The 23,448-nt window shown below is 42.2% G+C and overlaps 1 protein-coding gene across 4 annotated transcripts; it reads right to left on the bottom strand.

Annotated features, from left to right (window-relative positions):
• Nucleotides 1-3,014: 3,014 nt before the first annotated feature.
• On the bottom strand, nucleotides 3,015-22,652 carry LOC141794694 (methylated-DNA--protein-cysteine methyltransferase-like). Of its 4 annotated transcripts, none has more exons than XM_074675111.1 (5): nucleotides 22,595-22,652; nucleotides 19,910-20,058; nucleotides 11,091-11,251; nucleotides 6,638-6,777; nucleotides 3,015-3,853 (listed from the first exon to the last, which is right to left on the bottom strand). In XM_074675111.1, the coding sequence occupies exons 2-5, from the start codon at nucleotides 20,044-20,046 to the stop codon at nucleotides 3,725-3,727; spliced, it is 567 nt and encodes a 188-aa protein (XP_074531212.1). In that variant the 5' UTR covers nucleotides 20,047-20,058; nucleotides 22,595-22,652; the 3' UTR covers nucleotides 3,015-3,724. The 4 variants fall into 4 exon arrangements, with proteins under 4 accessions (XP_074531212.1, XP_074531213.1, XP_074531215.1 ...); XM_074675112.1 differs by having other exon boundaries at nucleotides 19,910-20,055; nucleotides 22,595-22,644; XM_074675114.1 differs by lacking the exon at nucleotides 22,595-22,652 and adding an exon at nucleotides 22,453-22,588 and having other exon boundaries at nucleotides 19,910-20,055.
• Nucleotides 22,653-23,448: the final 796 nt, after the last annotated feature.

Raw genomic sequence — 23,448 nt, 5'->3', positions numbered from 1 at the left:
GAGGCGCTGACAGAGCCCAGATGCTCCCAGTCTGTCTGGGGGGACTGGGGAGACTGGTGCCATGGGGTCCTGGAGCCTCTGAAGTGCCGCCCCTCCGTCAACATGACCAAGGCTAGACCTGCACTTTCTCCAGGCTGAGACACTCTCCTTACCACGCTGACAAGCCGCACTGCATAGTCACAGATTGATACACGCAGGGATACACGCTCACAGGAGCCCCGCTCTCACGTTATGCATGGCCGTTCATCAGCCGGTCCTAATTAGGGACCCCCAGACCAGCACTCGAGTTCAGGAGGTTACAATGACACACTGATACAAGGTTACCAATGTGCACACGCTCTCATGCTGATACCTCTCAGGGTTTCTTTTACTTTCTCATTTAATCCTGCTTCGTCTCATCATCGTTGTCCTAAACTCACTCATGTAGAGGGGGGTCTCTTTGTTCTTAAAAAACAAAACAAAAAGAAAAAGGCACCATATGAATCCTCCATCCTCCCTCGTTCTCTCTCAAAACACAAAGATCATTACAAGAGCATCAAAGTGTGCCATGTTTGAGATGATACTTGTCTTTGTAGTCGTGGCGTAGCGTGGAGTGTGTTGGTATTAGATGCTGCTGTGGCAGCTGTCGTGGCTGGCTGCGCGGTGCCTCAGTGTCAGGGCCTCCGAGGCCCCGGCTGTCCCGGCAGACAGACAGAGGGGGAGGAAACCTGATAGCGCAGCCAAGCCCAGTCTAATGTCTGTCTATCCAGCTATCTATCCCTGTGCCTATCTGTCTGACTGACTGACTGTTGGATGCTGCCTATCTGCATGCCGGATACTCCTCTGGCTTCCCAGCAGCAGCAGCAGAGCTCTGCTTGCACTTAATATCATCCAAAAACTTTCTTCAATCTTTTTAGGCGTGGAAACTTTTAAGAAGAATAAAAGCATCTATTTATGAATCACTGATGTGTCTGCAGGATTAACTTCTGCAGGGTCCCCTCTAAGCTCACGACCTGTACCAGGGGGTTGCAGGCTGTGATAACATTTGAATTATGAGCCAACATGTATGAAAAGAAAGAGATAGAAGCACAGAGTGTGTTTGTATTTGATGTGGGGGAAGAAATTGTTCTATAATGAGGAGGGGTGCCAGGATATGAGATGGGAAGTGGGGATTTGGAGACAGGATATAAGTTATGAGAGGGAAATGCAGAAGTTGCTCTTGTTGATGTTTAAGTTCAAATGTATCTGCAAACTATCTTCTAAGATGAATACAGCCCAGCCAGGTCAAAACCCTTGCAATGAAAACACTCCGATGGCCACCAAGTATACCCTGACTCTTTCTGGGGGCTCAGATGAGTGTGTGTCGTATGTGAGGGGAGTGTGTGTGTGTATGTGTGTGAGGGGGTTAATAAATGTTGAATCAAACGCCGCACGAGACACTCACACTCCTTAAGGGTTGCCCATTAGCGGTGTGTGGGTGCATGGGGAGTTTATCAGTGTCTGGGTGATTTATGAAGTCAGACTCAATATCATCCACTTCACCCACACACATATGGACATACACATGTGCACACACCAACACGCATGGCCACATGCTCTCACACACGCACACACAAAAAGGCACACACGAGCATGCAGCACATGCACTCATGCAGTTTCCTCTCCCTCCCTCTCAGAAATGGAGGCAGATATTAGGCCAAAATTAAAGGTTTCACAGAGATTAACAGTGCGGATGATGAGATCGTCTCAGCCTCTTTTTAATCGAATTCCTTTTTATCTTGGAGCCAGCATGATACGGAAGTGGTACACATGAAGCTCAAAATAATACAGACATAATAATAACACTGGTGCTAATGCTGATAACTACTAAAAAGGCATGAAAATGGAGGAAATATGGAGGAAATAAAAAGGTGTGAATTATTTTAAAGGGGTTCCAGTGGTACCTAAGCAATTACATGGCCAATTACTGGCAGCATGTCTGCAGCTTTGATGCCGGACTTGTTTTTTAACATCAAGCACAGAACTCTGCAGACATCAGTATCTCTGGTTTCTAAATTCATAGCATTCCTCAGAATTTACTTAGCCACAAGCAAAAAAAAGGAGGGTGCTTACAGTGCACTTCAGAGTGCGCCGGGCTTAAATGGGACCCCTTGTGGCTGTGTCACAGCTCCCTTCGTTAGGGGGCTGACTGTAGCCTGTAGTCACCACAGGCATCATTAGCCCTCTGTGAAACCACAGACTGAGTCTCATTCTTCATCTGCCTGTCTGCTGCCTCAACATCTCCGCTGCCACGGTGCTCCTCCAAAACGGCAGAGGAAGTGAGTCCAGCAGCAGCAGCAGCACGGTGAGACAGCCACACGGAGCCGGATCCGATATAAGAAATTCAAAAATGCGGCAAAGTTCAAATGTATTCAGTAAGCAGGCCACTTGATCGGTTCTGAAAAGGTTACAGTGGAGGTTATTTTTGGAGGTTGGATTATTAGGCTACCTGGGCTGCACAGAAGAGGAATAACTACGGGCCAGTAAGGGTCACTCTGGAGCTGCACTGGATGGTTGGAGAATGAAGAATTTAGCAGCAAAAAAGACTGAAGTGTCAATGCAGCAGACTATCATTGAGAGGAAATGTGTGAAAGAAAAGTAAAGGACATATTCAATTAAAGCAACTTCTTTTTCTAAACACACGCCACCACTGCTGCCCTCTCCATATGGTCTTTTTAAAGAAAAAATAATTCATCCCTGAGGGATTAGAGAAGGATGTGATAAAAATAAAATAACACATAAACATTTAAGTTACAGATTAAATGTGCAGGATGAATTCAAGGTTGAAATGTTGATTCCTGTTTCCCGTTCTGTACTGCCCTCTAATGGAAAACACTCCTCAGAAATATAAAAAGCAGCTCTGACATGCAGAGAGCTTCAGCGAGGAGAGAAGACATACAGCATAATTAATTATGAGCTGAACTGAGTGAACGCTACATGAAATCAATTTAAAAATTAAATACAATTAAAATGATGAAAAGGCAGGATTTGTCAGTTTGAGATGTATTTATTTAAACACGTCGAACGTCACTAAAGTGCAGTATATAATGCATAAGACACGTCAGCTCGAGGTGGATTGTAAGGCAAGAGCAAACAATGAGATCTAAATGAAGACAAAACAAATGCTCACTACAAAGCTTTGTAGCAGTAAAATTCAGAGCCTTTATCACTGGATGTTGAACAAAGCATTCACTTGGCAGGAAATTAAAAAACCAACGAGAGGTACAAAGACTAATTCTGCTCAGGAAAAAAAAACAACAACAACAACAATGCGAGAGACATATTTTTAAGGGAATAATAATTCTTTAGAAAAACCATTCCAAGCACTATCTGGCAAACGCAACAGGGACCCACGGGAGCATATGTTTGTAATTCCTACTGTTCTCTGTTTAAGTTATTTTTGTACATTCTAATTCTGCAGCAACTCTGTATCACATTAACTATGCAGCATCTCTATTCTTAGATTTAAAAAAGGGAGTTTAAACTCAATATCTACAATAGCTCCAGTTGTTCCACAGAGTGTGCCAAGCTCACTAAACTTTATGGCCCTGTTTTTGTGTTTTCAAAAAACACTGTCCTTGTCTCTGTGTGGGTCTGTTTGTGTGTGTGTGTGTGTTTGTGTATATAAATATATATACGTATATAAGTGTGTGTGAGCGTGTTGTTTGTGTGCACTGACTGAAGGACAGTTGGCCTCTGTCATGCTTTAGCCTTCCCCTCTCTGCCTCTCATGGGTGAGCAGCCATTGTTTGAGATGGTCGCCCTTGCCGCTCATGTACGGCCCACTCTGTCCACTGCTCGAAATGACTCGGTGGCAGGGGATGAGGAGAGGAACCTGGCACACAAAAACACACAGAGAAAAAATATTAAACTGTGAGGGAATAAACATGTTTGAATTTTGAAAAAAAAATAACATGCAGGAGCATTTTTCCGTGAACATGTAGACGCTTTAAAAATGTTTTCCTTTTTTAAAAAATATAAACTCTCTTGAAGGTAGCAAAAAGCACAAATTTAAATCACACTTCTAACATAAAACTGTATTTAAAAACAGTACGCTTTCATAAAATTATGATGTGTTCTTGAGAAACTAAAATTTAACTGAGAAAGAGATACTTGTTTTTTTTTCCTCAGGTAACATTTATTGTCAGAGCTACACAACAGTTGGAGGAGTTGATATTAGATATGTATTATGCATTAAAGAGTCTCTGATTTCCAGCATAAACAGTGTGACTTAAAAGTAACCTACGTGCAAAAAATATGAATCTGCACTTTCCTTTTTTTTTTTTTTTGCTTTGAATGTTCGTGCACTGCATGAAAAAACAAAGTGCCACACCACAAGTGTCGAGTTTGATCCTGCACAATTCCACATCCAGGGTGATGGCTCAGTCTTTGGGTATAAATGTTTTTTACTCTTTAATAGTGTAAAGCAAAGAAGCAATCAAAAATTAATGGGCAAAAACACCAGCAGGATGAATATTCAATCGAGAGGGTGTCAACATTAAGATCTGATAACCCTGTGATCATTAAAAAGAGGAAGTCGGTGGAGCGTTTACTCTTGTTGCAGACGACTGCCAGGGGGGTCCCGAGTTCTTTGTAAACTAAATGGCTGGAGAAAGATTAAACAAGCAAGCCTAAAACACTTCGATCATTGTGAATTCAGAACAAGAAGAGAGGCAACGGTTGGAGTGAATCGCAGCAATTATTTCTTTTAGAATATTCTTAATGCTGCCCTCATTCTCTGCTTCCTACACTAAATAGGAAAACACCACATCTGCTGCTTTGTGACTGGTTTTCTCCAATTTAACCAAGTTATCCTGACACCTCCAGCCTTTTATATAAAAGTTGGACATGCACTGTGTGTTTGGTTCAAATCTATCATTAAACCCGCTCCCATATCAACAGCAATAAAACTTTCCGAGCCCCAGATTAACCTTGCAGAGAGAGAAATACTGCTCGAGTATTCGGATCAATACTGTTCCCCGGGTTTGGAGGGAGAGCAGGGTACCCTCAAGGCCTTCGGATCTGCTTCTTCACTTGGGGGGAAAAGAGCACTACACCAGGCTTATCAATACTCAAATCCTGGTGAAGAAGAAGTGGCACAGAGAGGCGAGGATCGATTGAGCACACTGAGCTTTTCGCAGCTGAAGCCTGAGTGGAGCAGCGCTACTGACAAGTAATTGACACTGACAATCTGACTCTGGATCTGTATCAGGAGCTGAGGGCTCAGGCTCCCAGCCTGCCTGACGAAAGCGGAGAAATGTCTGTAAAACATGAGACTGAGAGGTATTATACAGCCATCCAGGAGCAATGCCATTGGCTAATGTAGCTTATCAGTAAAAAAAAGTGGATGGTGAATGCATTTAAAAACACACTGGTGATATTTTAATGGTCAATCCTGTGTTTGAGATCACTTTTTGAAAATCATGAATGACTTCTCTGCCAGTTTAATGACAAAACTATGTGAGAGGAAAAACAAAGCACTAAAATGAGGATGTACACAAGCTATTTCACAGCACATAAGAGAAAGAATATCTCACTGGCTGTACAAGAAGTGCTCTCTGCCTCACAGAGCACACCGGTGGTGCCCACAGCACTACATGGGCAGAGCTAAACGGGCTTTGATCAAAGGGTTTGATCAAAAGAAGACACACCACTTGCCCTCTAGCCCTCCATTTTGTACACAGTGGATTCATGGGCAAAAACGATGCGGGCCAGGTTTCCGACAAGAAGCGGAGATTTGCAGTGAACATCTACAGTAAAGACTTGGGAGGACGGGAACAAAAGGTGTGGGCTTAAAATTGTGCTGTAGGTAGACTTTCACGTCTCAGCTGCTCTCACAGGGAGGCGTTTGTTTCACACGTTGCACATATTCCAACACACCTACGGTTTAGATAACACATCCTCCAAGGAAAATTATTTTACAAGAAAAATCAAGTGAAGTGTTATGTAGCAGATCCTGCCTCCTCAAGAATCGTAAACAGTTTGATTAATCATTTAATTTGCTCTCTGTCAGTGAGCAAAAAGTTTAAATAAGTTCATCCACAAACTTGTTTCTATTTTTAATCTTTCATTCATTTATTTTCAACTTAATTTGAAAGTTTTTAATACTTACAGACACATTTTAATTACTACATCCTTTAACATGTTTTCTTCACATAATAGGTGTTAAATAGAAAACAAAATGACTTTTATTTTCATGGTTTATTTGTGGGTGGTTTCTGGATTGGTCTTTGAAACATTAAAGAAAAGTAAAAATACAGTTTCCATAGCGACTGTTTTAAGTGTTTTGTTTGTAAAATCTAAAACTAAAAGCATTTAACAGAGGGAATGAGGGATTTTTATGTAAAAGTGTCTAAAACAATAACAGGTGAATAAAATAGAAGTTCATTGGAAAATCCTGTGATTTCAGCTGAATCATTTGTCATTTTCTCAAGTTATTAAAATCCTTATTGAGCACCCTCAAAGATAACTCACTTTCCTGTTTGTTCCAACATGATATGTAAATTAGCTACAAAAGTGATCAAAATCTAATATAAGACATAAAAAGCAGTGACTTTAACTCTCTGACTGATAAAGTAAGTAAGAGAGAAACCTGTCAATCAATGTCAGCCACACTCACCGGATTCCTCCTCATAGCCCCTCCCACCGCCCGCACCGCTCTGGGGTTTCCTGCCATCTCAGCAAGGCGTTTGTACGACACCGTCTCTCCAAACTTCACGTCCCTCAGAAGTACTTGCAGCACGTGGCTGGTGAACGCATCTTCCCCCCCACACACACACGGCGGAGGACGGAGAGGTAGCAGGAAAGAGACAGAAGGAGAGAACAGAGAAAGAGGTCCTCATTTAATCCATCAAACAGACATCTGACTGACGCTAATGAAACAAACAACAGTTTATCACAGCCTTGATAGTGGTTGAATCTTGGACATTCTGATCCACTTCATAGTTTTTCATAGAGTCCAATTCTTCTTTAAATGACCCTGAACAAGTCCTACTTCTTCCTTTTAATACTCATTAAACAACTGAATACATAAAAGTGCCTCCATTTGACCTTAGAACTAGTATCAACATGCTACAGAAGCGGATGGGAGAAAATTATTTCTCTGGCAGAAAAATCTAGGTTATGCTTTGAAAGGTCACAGCTAAAATTAAAAAAGTTCGCTCCTTCATTTAAAAGGATTAAGAGAGGCCAAAAAGACTGCAAATCTGCTCCAGATTTTTAATAATAATAATTTGAATGTTGCATACCATTTGTGGCAGTGGGATGACTTTGAGGTTAATCAGACCAATTTGTCCTTTTAATTGCTTTCTATTCAGAGTAGATTCATTATATCATCTTCACTTAAATGGCGGAATTCTTCAAATCATCCGCAGCTTAACCGACCACATTAACGGCTTTGATTTCATTAGCACTTTAGCAGTAGCATTATCTTTTTTTTCTGGATTACCAGGCAGTGACTGAGCGGCATGTTTGTCTAGCTCTGAAGAAAAAGGAGGGAAAAAGTATTTGAAGCAACTCGAAAACCTTGAGACTTTGACGCACTGAGCTTGTGTCTTGAGTGAACAACACTTTTCTTTTTAGCACAGAGAACAAGACGGGGAACAATAGTCTCGTTATCAAGAGGGGGTGACATTCTTCTAGTATATACATGTACTCAGTCATGAAAATTCAATTAGTGATCTTCCATTCTCTCTCATTTATATGGTCTAAGAGAGCACATGACAAGTGATCTATGAGAAATCCCTCTAAATTGGCATTGTGTGAAAACATGTCACACCCCTGTCTCTCTTCTACAGAGTGAACATCCTTTGCTCCCCAGGCTCCCTCGCTACCTTATAGTCACTCTCCGCTACACAAAGCCACGCGAACAAGGCAATTTGCCTAAACTGGGGGGAATAAGTGTAAAACCTAAAGGGGATATATTTGATTGATGCGCACCCATGTGAGTTCTTTGTCTTGAACAAGGCCCGTAGGTACTGTTTAATAATTTTTCAGGTAATAATCACGCTGTCAACGAGATGACGGGCTCTTACGCAGACAGACTTAATGTTATGAGGAGATAAGATACACCCCTGAAATTTCTTTTATGCATTATTCTCCCTAATAAAGCTCAGATTTGGCCACATGACATGCGTGGTATCACTTTGTCAAAAGTAGATAGATGACAAGTTGCCCAGACGACGGCTATGACAAATCCCTGTTGACGCAAATGTTATTGACAAACAACCAAAGTCGGTGTCACGCCAGCAGACGTCGAAGAGCAGTCTCGCCCACAAGCAGACCGAGCAACAAGCTACAGGGCTGTTTACACCTCTTTTAGGAATCCTGAAGAGCTGTTTCTCATCTCTCTGGAAGGTTTCTCATCTCCAACAGTTCAGAACAAAAAAACAAGTGTCTGTGCTTCTTTCTGCCGTACAGAGGTTAAAGAACTTTGCCCTCATCAGTGTTAGTGACAGAGACTTCATGTGGGTCACTCGAGGTGACCAGCAATGATTTGGAGAGCGGTCCCCCAGCCCCATACTTCATAAAGAGCCTAATACGCTGTGTCTGGGGTCAGGACCCTCTTTAGATGGGGTGCAGTGATGTCAATTGTTTAAATAAAAGTTGAGAGGAACCACTTACATGTTTACAGACATCCCATAATTATGTCACAGGTCATTACCTAGCATGAGGCCAGGTGATCGGGCTACTGCAGAGGCAGCGGCAAGGACAGATTGAGCCAGAGGAAAATCGAAGAGATCCAGTGATGATGAACGTATTGACATGTGTGATTTATTTGCTCATAATTTTATATTAGAGAGCAATTTTAAGGAATAAAAACAATAAACCAAACTCCGTCAGCTGTGTTAATGATAGATTAGGAGTGATGACTTCCAGCTGACAGTCACCTCATTCATGGCTGTGACAATAAAAAGACAATAGTGGAAATACAGCTCCCTCATTATCCTTTGTGTCTAATGGGAGGGAAGACTTTGACTCCCAGTCAAAGTGTCTCTTGAGTCTTGAGGGATCCTTACTTTTGAAGGCTGACGGGGTGCTGATGATTCTCTGATTATTCGATATTCTGAAAACGTTCATTTCCCTAATTCCTCTCCACATCACAGGGGCGAGTCCTGGTGAGTGTCTCATCTCGCCCTGCGCTGTGCACAGGGGGAGGTTCAGGCTCCTGCAGGAACACAGTCATTTGGGCTTTGAAGAGCGCCCTTCCCCCCCTTTGCCTGGCCCCCTCCCCGCATATTCCCCGTGCCGCTTACCGAGACTAAGATCCTCTCGTCTGTTACATATGGATGTATAATTAATGAGATAAGAATATGCATCGTTTTAAGAACTCATGATGGTGTCTGTGTTTCTTCCAGAGCAACGTGTGCACGCACACACACATGCACTTTTTTAACAGGACACACGCACGCACTCGCCATCCCTCTATCTCTGACGACCAAACTTGCGTGTGATGCTGCCGTGACAATCAGTCAGACGGTATAGAAACACAGCACCCCGCGTCTCCTTTCATGTCACCTCTGTTGCTCAGGTATGTCGTGACAGCTAATATGAAAAGTGGCTTGTTTTGTCAGAAATGTGTAAATAAACATGGCAACACTTCAAGTGAAGGTCACAACTCAATATTACATGACAAGTGCAGCGAGAGCGCTGTCGCGTTCAGGTTCTCCCACAAGATAACTGAGCAAACAAAAGTTGGTTGTCACAGATTGTAATGACCTGATTAAACTTGTATTTTTTTTTTTCCCAGGCAGGCAGCCGCTCCAGGACGAGATCGAGTAGGAATTTGTACGGCACTAAAGCAGAAACTAATCCTTAATATTTCTGAATCAACAAGCAGAAAAAAAGGAAACCTTCTATTTTCCTCCCTCAAAAGACAAATACTCTTGATGCTCACATTTAACATTTTTATACTGGCATGGCCTATGGTTCTGACTACTGAGAGCAATCCAAGCCTAAACCCTGTATTTACTGAGCCCCAAAACAACAGGCGAGGGAGAGAGGTGGAACACAGCACAATCACCTATTCAGATCAGGTACTAATGAAGAATTCCATCTATCCTGAAATTTAATTAAAACCCCAAAGACTTCAGATGAGATGCGATTTGAAAGAGCCTGGGGCTGGTACACAAGCACTTGGTGGCGAAGGGAATCACACTGAAAGTTGATATCGTAATTGGTCCTGATGTATTTCTGCATTGCCTTTGCGGGAGCGTGGGACTCATAGCTGTATACAGGGTCTCGATGGAGTACCTGCTCATTGAAAATGCCATCACTCAAGCACTGCAGATCTGCATGAAATTAGAGAGCAACTAAGGCCTGATTGCAGGGGAAGAGAGGCACAATTGTTAAATGCATATATTAAGAGTTATTTTTTTCCCTGTGTAGGTGTGCTTCTGGGTGTAAATGAGCGCTTAAAGTTAAAATGCAATGAGCATCTCAGTGTAACAAAGAAATGGGCTGTAATTGTTTTGGAAAGCAGGATAAGTTTATGGTTAGAAAAAAAATGAGTTGTCAGGCTGCAAGTGTTGCCTGTTTCCTCGAAACACAAACGCCAAGAATAATTAATCCCTCATTTCTGCTCCTTGGCATCCTCCATCGTTCACTCCAGAGCACCTACTACTAGATGAAAGGACACTAATTGTCCATTTTTGGGGTGCTTTCATTTTACGCGCCCTAGGTGACTGGTCAAGCCAACAATAAGCTCATTCAAACTTCAGCACCATTCACATGTTGTCATTGAAGAAAAAAAGCTTCCTGTCTGAAAATGTCAAGAGTGGAATTCGATCAGTTTCAAAGAATGTGCCAAGAATCATGGAAAAGCTTGCCAAGACTAACACGCGTGGTAAGAGCTGCCACAGATTACTGAACCAAGTTACAGCTCTGTGTTCTGTTCTCTCTCCTCGCGCTCACCCACTCCCTCGCCTCTCGCTCCCACTCTCCCCCTCTCTCTCTCAGCCATAAAATACTTCATTATAGCACAGTGAGCCAGTGAGTGTAAGTGATGTAACTGACAATTAAGAGTGAAAGCCTGATCCCAGTCATGGCTCTGCAAATATTTATCCGTGACAGACCTCCTTGCAGGGCGGGGTGGTGAAAGGCAGGGAGCGGGAGACTCCCAGTGGTCTGCGGCTCACTGAAGTACGCCTGGAGCCATTCGATGCAGCGCTGCAACTCGGGGCTCGTTTCTGCCGGGCTATCGTTGACCACACAGCTCAGGGGGGCCGCGCTGCTCCTGTGAGGGATATAAGGCAGGATGGGGAGTTGAGGTGGGGATCAGAGGAGCAATCATAATACCCTATTCTTGGTTGAACTGTGCTAAAATATGGCACAAGAGTGTAATAACATGCCACAAGTGACACAGATGCAAGATGACATAATTTGAAGAGAGAGGCTAAAGTTGCTTATCAAGACGTGCTCAAAGTTTTGCACTTTGGCGCCGCTCCTGTTGCTGGCCTGTGACAAAAATCAGAACCATGAAAGAAAATATTAAGAGTATAATCCAGACTTTTAGTATGAAAGAAAACATTGTCGGTTTCATGAGGAGCAGTGTGAACAGTTTATTTCAAACAACTTTAAGGAAGCAGAACCAGCTTTGGAAAGGAATAAAAAAACAGTTTTCAAAAGTCTACCAGCTGTTAAAGGAAAAAAAAAAGTTCAGATTTAACAACAGCTTTAACCCTGCTTGGGTCTAGTTTAGAGTTCATGACAAGAATAAATGGATTTTTTGGCCAGAGCAGCGCTGGCCAGCAGAGCGCTGCACTTGGACGTGCATCTTAGCATGAGTAGATGCTTGGAGGAATTTGCCGATGGTTGAGTTGGCATCACTTAACAGCTGAATTTCTCTCCGCTGCTGACCACCCCCCAGGTCAATGCAAGAAGACTGACCCATATTTGACACTTAAAGACCCTACTGGGAAGGTCCTCTCTTAGCATGTGCATTACTGCAAAGTGGACCCCAAGCTGTGTTGTGGATCTAAAGCTGGCCGCCAATTCCATTAACTGGTGTACAGGACTTATAAATAAATAATATCACCATTTAAGTGCCCCCTTTTCAAAATTGGCTTATCCTGTATAGTATTAATAATAGACATTTACTTTGTTAAACACACAGACCGTCTCTCTCCAGGCCGCCGTACCAACACGGCCCTAAAGTGTTTTTACACTTCTGCAGGTCACAGTTTGAGCAGGGTTTTTATATTGGACATGTGAAGCTGAGGTTTACTGGAGTGTTATGACTGAGCAGGTCACTTTTTCAGGGAAAATGCTCTGCCTGCTAGTTCGTGGCTGTGTGATGAAAATCTCCAGGGTGCCGTTTAACAGTGGGTGTAAATACAGTAAAATGTGTAAATACTCTCATTTCTAAATAAACCGCACAGCAGTTTATAGTTGAGTGGTGAAAACTCGGAAACCCACCGGCGGGTCCTGTGCTGAGACCCACTCAAACAATGGCCATGGCTCATGGCAATCTCTGTCGGCATGGGTGAGTGCCCAGCCAGCCCCTACTTGTCATTGTCTCTCCTTTCTATCCCTCCCCTTCCTCCCCCTCAGCTCTCCCTCCTCATTTCCCCCCCTCTCTATTTCTCTATCCTCCCACTCCAGCTCTTTTGGCTCCCCACCACCTACACCCCCGACACCCACCCACCATCCCCCCACCTCTCTTTCTCTCGGCAAGGATCTTCAGGCCACTGTTCCCTCTCTGCACCCCCTCGCCCCCTCCAACCCGCCTCCTCCCTCCAACACCACCACCTCTACCCCTCCACAGCCTCTCTTTCTCTCTGAGAGGATGTTCCAGCCGCTGCACACTGACAGCTCGGGGATATTGTGTGTGGAAATGTTCCTGTTGGACCCGCAGGCCCTTACAATCTACCGGACAAAGGCTAGAGCACCTTTGCTTAAGGCTCGGCACCTTTGACCTCCAGCTCACACTTCAGACTTGTCACCGTGGCTAATTTTTCCTCTCCCCTCAGCCCTCCGCAGCGGATGTGCCAGCTTTAAAGGTGCTCTGACTGATACAACATTGACAGTAGTAAAAGTTAATGCAATGCAGTACATGTTATGGCCAGTAAACAACACCAAAATAAATAAATAAAGGTGGAACAACATCAGTCGGGCTGAAGTCTGTCACCTCTAGGTGCAATGGGGGATTGTTTTTAAAGAGCATGTGGGCAGTGGAGATGTAGCTTCTGTACTTGGCAACATTTCCAGCCGCTTCAATGAATCACAAATCAAGCGGCATCATATGATCTTTACAGAGTCCAGACTGGCACTTCACAAACTCTGCCCTTCAAATGAAAGATTAGAGATGTGTGATAAATGTCGGGCTGATTATGGAGAAACTCTCAGAGGATGAGACATCTTTCTATTGTTTTAAAGTAACTGCCATCCCTTTCTATGAAAAAGCAGGAACCATAATTTAAAGTCTTTACAGACAGCGTTTTAACGACTGTGCTCATTTAATTTGAGTAAACAGTTTAAATACGGTTAAATAAAACTCGTTTTTCATAGCCTTCGTCTGGAATCCTCTTTCTTTAGTGTCCTTCAGTCTATGACTTTTTCATCACAGGTAAGAAAATAAGAAACTAATTCCAAACTAGCCAGGATCTGCTGCACTAAAAAGAATATTTCCCCTGATACAAGATTGTGATTTGAGAAAATTTCTAATATTGTGCTCCTGTCACAATCAATTTCCAATTACCATAAATCATTGCAGCGTAAAGTGGGAGTCATTTGGAGTTCTACCTCTTTTCCAGCTCTAATATAAGGAATGAATTGAGCATTTATATAATGCTGGAGGTTATTTCATTCATCCTGGAAGAAACAATCAAAGAAGACAAAGGATTGAAAAAAATATGTGGCATCGAATTTGTCAATTTCCTCCAGCATATTCTATATCTCTACTTGCACAAGACTTCAGTGAGACTTTTTCTATCAGCGGCAGGCGTAAGAATGAAACAGGTTAACCACAGGATCTAATTGAAAGGAATCTGGCGAAGGGTGTAATGGTATATTGCACAAAAAGGGGGAAAAACTCTGAACTCATGCCTCCCTCCTGTGAAGCGTGATGGCGCTCATCCTGACTCGATCGGCTGTCACTTTTGACACAGCCTGCCAGAGTTCTCCTTCACCGATCATGGGTAACATGGCGGGTCAGAGGATGAAATAGAAAAGGCCAAGAGCAGTCCAATATTTTCCTCAGCTTTATAGCAGCAGATACTTAACTCAGAGACGTCAAAGACTCAAGAGAGCATGAAAAAAGCCTAAAATGACTGTCTAAAAAGGGAAAAAAATACAGCATGTCTCTATGAATGTCAAGATCCTGATGGTCTCTGAGCCAAAGGCTGTGATACAATTGTAAGCCACTTGCTCAATGCAGCTCGTTCAACCGTTTGAAGATCATTCAGATGCCTATCTAGCTACTGCAGCACTAAAGTGAAGAGCTCTCGGAGTGGTTAGCTGTAAGGAATGCTTCCTAGTCTGTTGAGGGCCCAGCGTTTTGTGCTCCACTGTTTCAAAATAAAAACAACTCGGCCGGATAAACGGCTCTCTAGATATCCAACAACTCTTATTAGCGAATGTCCGCTGAAGAGGCCGCAACACTCCATCCAATACATAAAGGTGGTGGTGGTAAAATACTGCAGAGTAGGCAACAAAGCACACAACAATTAGGTCTTCTCCCAACTGGCTAGCCACAGGAGTCAGTGAAGGCATGTATTACCAGAGCCTTAACTCTTACTCCATTATGTAGTGTATCCACACCGAGGCGCAGCAATGTTTATCTACAACAGACTACTGAGCAGTTTCAAATAGTGTTTTTAGCCTCTATTCTCAAGTGCCACAGTAAGAGATTCCAATTACCCGAATGGTAAGGAGCCAGTGAGGGAGGCATAAAGTACATTAGGGATCCCCTGTAACTGCAGGGACCTTTTAGAGCCTCAACTGAAGAGGGCCGGGAGACTGGGGGGACAGTGACCCTGCATGGATAGCCTCTGTCAAAATTTGACCACGTCAAGCTCAAAGGCATTATGGGAATCCAGTGTCACCAAGTCCTAATTACTGTCTGTGTTCAGAGCAAATTACTGCCTTGTTCCTCTGATTAGCGAGGAGGCTAATCTTCACCTGTGTACGCCAGCACTGCTGAGGGCCCTTGAGTGTTAGCGCTTCGTCTTCTGTAATTTATTTTTAAATCAGTGCCCGCTCCCAGGAGTTTTGAGTGTTTTGTTGTGAACCGCTTACCATGATCCCCACCACCGCCCCCTCACCCCTAAATCCTTGACTAAATCCTTGTTTGGTGCCGCAGGAAGATAAGCAAGAACAACACTTGGGCATAATTGACTCGTACTCCTCTCCAAGATGTCAGAGCGGAATCATCTCTCTGCATATTGCCTTAGTATGTCACACACTGTACACTTCTGCATGTTGCAGATATAGAATCCAATCAAGTTCTAAAACAAACTAGCGCAACCCCGTGCCGGAGAAACTTCCTGGTCGACAGCAGGGAGAGAAGAAAAAAACAGCAGGAGCTGCTTTTAGCTGCATCTCCTCACTGAAGGGTAACTCTCGCTCAGCTCCCGTCCTCACCCTGGAGGTTCTGCTTTAGAAACCACAACATTTGCAGATTTTCATCCGAGTGAATGTCAGTGTCTCGTCTGCGTGGGGCGGTTTACAGGTAGTGTGTTACACAGGTGTTGGTTTACACAGGAAATGGCACATGCAGCCTGATTGGGACGGTCCCGAGAGAGGGAGGCATAAACATAGAGCACAGATGGGTCCAAGGGCCAGTGGGAGCAGCACCTTAATGAATACGCAGCTGAGTACTACACTTCACAACATGCAAAACAATATTCTAAGGCCGCAGTAAAAAATAGAACAAAAATCATCTGAATATCATTACACCATGAATTATTCATACCATTTCTAAAGGGACCACGTCAAAAAGTCTCCCCTCTGCTTTACTGATGATTTCATTCAATAACAGATCAGCAGATCACTGTTTGTGTGACAAAGCATTTTAGTTACCCATGTAAGCAGATTATTTAGCACAAAGTTGTTAATATACCTCAAACAAAATAAGAATTTGAACAGATCAAAATTTGGTGTTAGACTAAAAGTAATCCAGGGAAAGAAAAAGACAGAGAGGAAATCGGGGAGAGGAATAATAGGGAGGAAAAAATAAGTTGTTGATATGGTTCTCAGTGTGTGAGCACATCATGTAAACAGGCCCCAAACAGGGAACACATTTACCATACCGCTATTCAGTGTGAACCGGGACATTGATTCACAACACTACACGAGTGTGAGAAAAACGATAAATGCATCACCTCAGATATTTCACACTAGCGCTGGTAGTGTGTAAAAGCTGTTGTGACAGCTTGGGTATTAGAGTTAGATAGATGGAAAATGTCTGGCTGCTTATGAATGCCAATGTGACCCGGGTGACGGCTTTGACACAAAAACACTCCACCTCAGAACAATTAGGCTGTTCTCAGGCCCCATCCAGTGTTGTCAGTGATAATGGAAAGCTGTGAGGATAACTGGTGATAAATAGACTTTAACACCCTCCTCCTTAAGACCAATGCAGTCCTGCAGTCCTCTCATATGCTTAACTAATCATGACCATGGCCAGCAAATTCATACAAAAGACTAATTACTGTTGTACTTCACTTCAGTCTCAAAGGCCTCTTATATAAGGACTTGGGGGTTCTCTTGCCTCTTTTCTCCTCTTGATGGGTATTTTTTTTACAAGTAGGCCTCGTGCTAGACAAAAGCGTTTAAAAATTGGTGATTGCTTTCATCCGCTTTAATTACATTCAGAAATGGCATTTCTGCCACATAATACACCCCTATTGTTTCAGAATTATCTGGCTTGGGGAGTAAAATCTACAATATTTGACGATGCTCCTGAGCTAAATCGCCTCTTGAAATTGAAATATGCAGCCGAAATACAAAATAAAAAGCCAGCCTTTGCTGCTGATATACTGGAAGCTCCTTGGCTTTCTGCAGAATGCTATTATTATGCATATCCAGGTAGAAAGTTAATTAACCCAAAGCTTAAGCTAATTATGGTAGCAGAATGCTATCAACCAAACGCTTTCAGTCAGACAGCTGTCCAGAATTTCATTTGCTAATCATTTGTCTTTTGCAGGAGCATATGGTACATTTCCCCACTATCACAGCAACAACAAACAGATGAAAATCATTAACTAAAAACAATGTGCAATGTGAAAAATCAGACACAGATTTATTCGGCTTTGTGTCGAAGAAAAAAGGCGGATTTATGGCCTTGGAAATATAAAGATAATTTGGGGATTTTTTCCCACTTAGGATTTTAGGCAGAGCACGTGACCCATGTGTGCTGGGAATTCAGATGCACAAATATATTGTTTATATCTATATGCAAATGAGATGGAATGTTTATCCGTGTAAAGTTAATTACAATTTTTCTATAGGAGTGTATGCAAAAAGCTTGTTCTTAGCAATTTTTAGCTTCTAGCACATTTTGTGCCTGTTTTTTCAAACACAACATTTTTATGTTGTTAAAAGTAGAAATCCCTCAGCTCAGAATTAAATCAATTATTTTCCAAGAAATACTTCATGCATTATTTTCTCTTTCTTTTCATAAAAACACATCATAGTGGCTGTTAAGGGGTGATTGATATCAGCATTGCCTCGCGACATTATCAGGCAATAAAGGCTACTCAGGTTCTAATGCAACATGTCATACACAGGCTCCTGTAGTACATTTCTATTGAGGACCTCACAAGCTAAATTGCTTTTTTCCTGCTCCCCCACATCTCAGCCAGCTTGACAGACAAATTGATCAAAGCATTGTAAAATAATATGCTCACAAAATGTCTCGGGGCAGGAGTCCAGCCCTTTTTTCATTTTTCACCCTAATAAAAAAGTACTCTATGATTTCCTCGGTATTATGTGTCTGTGCTCTGTGTGAAAAAGGCAAGAAGCATCATATTTCAGATAATAGTAATCTCCTGTAAACAAAATGCGGATCATTTTTCTGTGAACGCAGAGGCCATGCTAAAAACTAACAGGGCTGGAAAAGCTGGTTAACAGGGAGGCTGGTGCGTAGGGCCCCAACAGGGGTTGTTGAGATGTAATGAATTTGTTCATCTGATGGTGCCTTCAGGGCTGTCGTTAGACTGGCAGAGGAGGTTGATTTTAGGAAATGTTGCAAAGATCAGTTAGGAAGCAAAAGGGGCTTGAGACGTTTCTATTAGAAAGAGCTGACGGTCATGGTGTGTAAGCAATACTTCACGGACGTTTATATAGCTATAATGGCATTTATCAATAACTATCTATCAATGCCACGAATGCTTTTGTTGCTGCTGCTCTGGCTGTTCAACACAAACCAACAGTGAAGAAACACAGACAGCAAATAAGCTGTGACTTGCCCGCAAATATCTGCTGTAGGTCTCTTTTTTTCTGTTATGCATGGGCCTTATCTATTTCCCTTATCCAAAATATGCTCTTAGAGATCATTTATCACCCTGACTACCTAAGCCTGTGCCACACCACAGCCAAAGCTGGAAAGAACCTTGTTTAGTATGTCATAAATAAATCAATGGAAATGGCTGATTTGAACTATTACTGCTACAGGCAGGCTTTTGTGAGATCTACATGTAAAGCCGCTTGCAAAGATAAGCCTATATTTTGTCACTTTATCTCGCCTTCCTTAATGCCTGTTTACATCGTGTTACTCCATATATCTGAGGTGGCTCTAGTCTCTCTGTCCTATGACAATAACATCCCATTCAACTGGTTGTGATAAAATCTAAACATTTTGTTTAATGATTTCCTGCTCACACCTTTGAGAACATACAGACAGCGATGTGATCAGAGCCTCACTTATGACCGACATAGCAAATGATATTAAACTGAGAAATGATCTAGTGATGCGAATCATTAAATTCATTTGCATATTCCTACTGAACCTGAACACACAAATTAAACCCTGTTCACAAGGAGACGGAGAAAGGTGCTTGCGCATGGTTACAGGACATCTTCCATAATCAAAATTCCATATTATTAATTTTCTCACTCCAACTCATTAACAACAAGTGGAATGTTTTTACTGCTTGATGAATTTTAGGAAATAGCAGACAGTTGAGAAGGAAACACATGTTTTGGTATAATATACAAGGTCATTAATGGGTTTCCATAAATTAGAATTTGAACATACATTTTCAAAAGGATAGCTTGCTATCTGGCTGCATTTGGAAATGGTTTAATTTCCCAAACCATTCAAGTTTATCAAATGTGAATCTGTGATACATGGATATTTAATTTCAATCTAATCAAAACTAATCTGGGATGTAGGATGTGGACCTGTAAAAATAAGGAATAAGTGCTTATTAACGCCGACTTTAATCAGTTTCAGTCGCTTCAGTAAGACTGTCAACATTCTAACAATTTTGAGGGATGGGCAGGGCATGAAATGCAATTACATATTACATTTCAGAGTGTCGCTTGACACTCAGAGCCACTGCATACAACTTGGAGGAAACATAAATAAACAGGAGCGAACAGACCGTGCTCCCCATGGCCTCTGCTGACCCTACAGACATCAGCTCTAATCAACTCCCCTGTGGGTAATAAACAAGTTATTTTTCTGAAATTTCAAATATACTGCGAGAAGAATCACAACCACATGCCATCAGAAATCTAATTTCAAGCCCAACTGTATTCTAGTGCCCCTCATATTTCTAGTGCCGGCTCATATTTGCCCAACTTTCTCCAGGATATTTCTTGTGGGATCTACAAAAATGCCCTGCTTCCAATGAGGAATGGTGGCACTCCATCACAGGAGTGGATTCTGTCCGCCTGTAAATTTCACACCTTTGTTTATCACGTCACCATCCCGGCTGTTGTACAGTACCTTTCAGCAGGTGCGACATCCATTAGGATCTGGATGGTGTGCACACCATTCTCACATCCACTGACTTGGATGGTCCCCAGGGGGCTCAGCAATGAGATGGTCTTCTGAGTACACTGGCTCTCCTTCTGCTTCTTCATCGTGCTGCCCTGCTAAGGAAGCACAAATTACACTCTGTTCATTGACATATTCATGTGGTAACTTTCACAATTTCTCACTCGTATTTGCATTGAATGATCTATTGAAAACCTAGCGGGCCACCAACGGATGATGACTTACATATTTGAACACCTAGCCTCCAAACAATGTCATGATGCGACTTGATCCCCCACATTACTATCCAATATTTCTTTTGTGCATGGAAAAGAATACGCCTATCTAACCAATAAATCGCCCATTTTTTCCCCTCTTTCTGTTCTATATATCACATAAATGAGAAAAACAATGCAGTCTGTTCCCTTGTCTGGTGGGGGATTCCCAAGATAGCTCGACATTATTTTCAATCCGTCATTTTTGGTTGATGGTCGGGATGTTTTTCTAGCATTAAATTTGTTCCTTAGGGTGCAACTCCGATGGGATTCTGGTTTCCAGCCCTTAACAACAGCAAAAACGTGCAGCTTTTCTGACGACTGAGATGGATACTGGCAATAACCAGACAGCAGTTCCTTTTTTATTTTTACTTTGAGGGGAGGAGAGATGATTGACTACGTTATATGTGAGTTTTTGAGAGATGGGGGTTATAATAAATAAAGGTCACATTGATTGTGAGAGTTTCAACGAAGGGAACCTTTCCTTCCAGGAACCTTGATGTGAAAAGTGTCTAAAGGGTACAAACACAATATCTATCTCTTTGTCCTTTTTTAATAGAAAGGTCTTTTTACAGTATCATTTTTCATTAATTTGTATGTACAAAAATTTTCAGGTATATAAAGCTGAGACTGAAGAATATTTTCACAACTAATAATACCACTGATTATTTTATCATCAGAAAAAGTTTAATCAATAAAATGTCATCATAGTCTCTCAGAGTCTTGGGTGAGTTTTAGGCGATATTTTTGTCCAAACACCAGCCCAAAGCAGGAGCTTTGTTTTTAAGGATATTAAGTAAATCTTTAAATTTAAGAAGCTGTGTCCAGAATATAAATGTGGTTCAAATAACATTAGTGCCCCATGTTGATAATGCACTATCAAACAGTAGTTGTTTTCTGCATCTACAACAGGAACAACATACCAAACACTTTGTCAACAAATTTTCCCTTCAGTTTTGACATATGTCATTAACTATTTTGATTTATCAACTAGTCCAGATAATCAACAAGAGAAAAATAAAAAAACTTTTCCAGAAATTTGATTAATCATGTTATTTATTTTATTTGAGAAAAAGTAAGCATTTTCTAGTTCATGCCTCTCAAATGTGAACATTTGAGGGTTTCCATTGTATTAAGTGAAAGTGACATACTTCTAAGGGAAGCTCTGGACTAGTCTTAAGATCAAAACTTGTGTATTTAAAGGTGCTGGAATGGACACTTTAAACCATTCAGTTTATGTATCAAGCAATGGTTAAAATATAAATCTTAAATAAATTGTTCTTTTAATGGATAGCTTAATGTGGTTTGTCCATTTAGCAAACTAATGGTTGATTATTTTTGATTAAATAAAGGTGATGTGATGAAAAGTAGTCATGCATTTACAGTATTTCATTTAGACTCAGTTGCACCCCTCCCTCTTCTCTCTCTCTCTCTCACACACACACACACACACACACACACACACACACACACACACACACACACACACACACACACACACACACACACACACACACACACACACACACACACACACACACCAGCACATCTGTCATGGTATGCGATCACAAATGCGTCTGCTTCAACTTTCTTGTTTCTACTCTTGCAGCTCTCACTGTATTCATCTGGGGTTTGCCTGAACTGACAATAAAGGCGAGAAATTTCTGAGCCAAACAATGGTACAGTGCACTTTGGATAAGCGCTGCACACACTGCCTGCCATTTAGCAAGCTGGTAATAGACTCATAGATAGAATAATGGACTTTGGCGATAATGGCCCTGGCTAATAGTCTCCCACTGATTAAAAATAATGCTCTCATGTTTACTTTGTGCCGTTTTCGGTGCAGTAAACTAGTCTTAGTGACTACTTGAAGGTTTGGTTGTTTACCCAGCTTTTCACGGTGAGAAACAACAAACAATAAGCAGCTTGTGTTGTTAGAAATTCACTGGCAGCATCCTCATGCTCGTCAATCATTTGACTCGTTTCTCATTAGAGTAGTTCCTGGTCAAACCTGCGTGATTAATTGGGTAGAAAGCGCACCGAGACTGCGCAGGTGTGAAAATGCAACATGTGTCCATATTGTGCCATTTCACACCGAGGACAGTCATGCTGAAATGTAAATACAACCTGTCGACGTTCTTGGAGAATGTGAGTATCATAAAACCTGTGTAACACATTTTCACTTGTAAATCGTGTAGCTAAAATGTGGAAAGTATCAAGAAGGCTAGGCTAAATTACCCTTGTCCTCCGTCAACTCCGCGTTGGCAGATTTTTTTAACAGCATTCAACAGAAGGCTTTAAAAGACGTCAATTAGCACAGTAGCCTACTTTAAAACCATCAACAGGCATGCGGTGCCTTTGCAAAGTCCACTTTACCCACCTCTGCAAAACACACACGACAGAAAAGTCTCTTCCTGTTCCTCCAGACTGCGTGGGCGAACCAGCCAATCAAAAGAGACAAAAGTCCGCTCCTTCCACATAATTGGCCGATACGGGTCTCCGCTCCTCCCCCTGCAGGGACAGACACAGAAGGATTCTCTAATGGGTCTCAAGTTGGGATTTGGGGTTCTTCAGGGGGTACCCTGCACAAGACGAGAAATTATGGTGATTTAGATATTGGATTGGATTTATATTTTTTTAGAGCGAAAAAACACAGTAAAGTGTATTTTGAGAGTTATTTTTACTCCTTATAGCTGAGACATTTATCCAGTACTGTCTCTTGTGAGCCTTTTAGTTAAGTCTTCAGAGTCCTGGCATAATGTTTGAGGGTAAAATCACCTACATGACTTCGAGAAGCAGGTATCTTGTGTATGAGCTAATAAAGTCAGCATGTTATTATGAACAACACCTAAGCCATGCACAATCCTTTTATCAGAGTTTGTGCTGTTTATGAGAGGGAGATGCCTTATGTTGCCTGGAGAAGTCAAATATTTAACTGAAAGCACATTATATTTCGGTCATTACGACAAAGACGTGTGGCATCAGTCATGTATTGTTTAAAGGCGTCTGTTGTCCTCTGCAGCTTTATTTTTTTTTATTTCTTTGGTGCCTTCAGCTCTCTGCATGCCTCCGTTTGGAGTGTGTAGGCCGGCGTGGGCCTGTGGCCCACACCCCGTCTCAGCGGTGAGGGTGGGAGCGGGGGAGAAAACGCCACCCCTGCAGAGACCATTTTGAAATCTGTGAGGATTTCCGTGCCATCTGGACCCGCTGCCAGTCTGCCCCAGATAGTAAGGG

The sequence above is a fragment of the Halichoeres trimaculatus genome, unplaced genomic scaffold (assembly GCF_033239565.1).
Source record: "Halichoeres trimaculatus isolate MK-OKI-2021-1 unplaced genomic scaffold, fHalTri1.1 fHalTri1_scaffold_8, whole genome shotgun sequence".
Taxonomy (NCBI): Eukaryota; Metazoa; Chordata; class Actinopteri; order Labriformes; family Labridae; genus Halichoeres; species Halichoeres trimaculatus.
Note: the sequence above shows the minus strand (reverse complement) of the source record. Positions and strands in the feature narration are given on the sequence as shown.

What these genes read in the sequence shown, in the direction of transcription:
- LOC141794694 (XM_074675111.1), bottom strand. Translation starts at nt 20,046, where the DNA reads ATGAAGAAGCAGAAGGAGAGCCAGTGTACTCAGAAGACCATCTCATTG. An exon ending in GATGTCGCACCTGCTGAAAG is followed by an intron (nt 11,252 to 19,909) that starts GTACTGTACAAC and finishes TATCCCTCACAG; the next exon opens with GAGCAGCGCGGCCCCCCTGA. An exon ending in CCACCCCGCCCTGCAAGGAG is followed by an intron (nt 6,778 to 11,090) that starts GTCTGTCACGGA and finishes GTGGGGGGGAAG; the next exon opens with ATGCGTTCACCAGCCACGTG.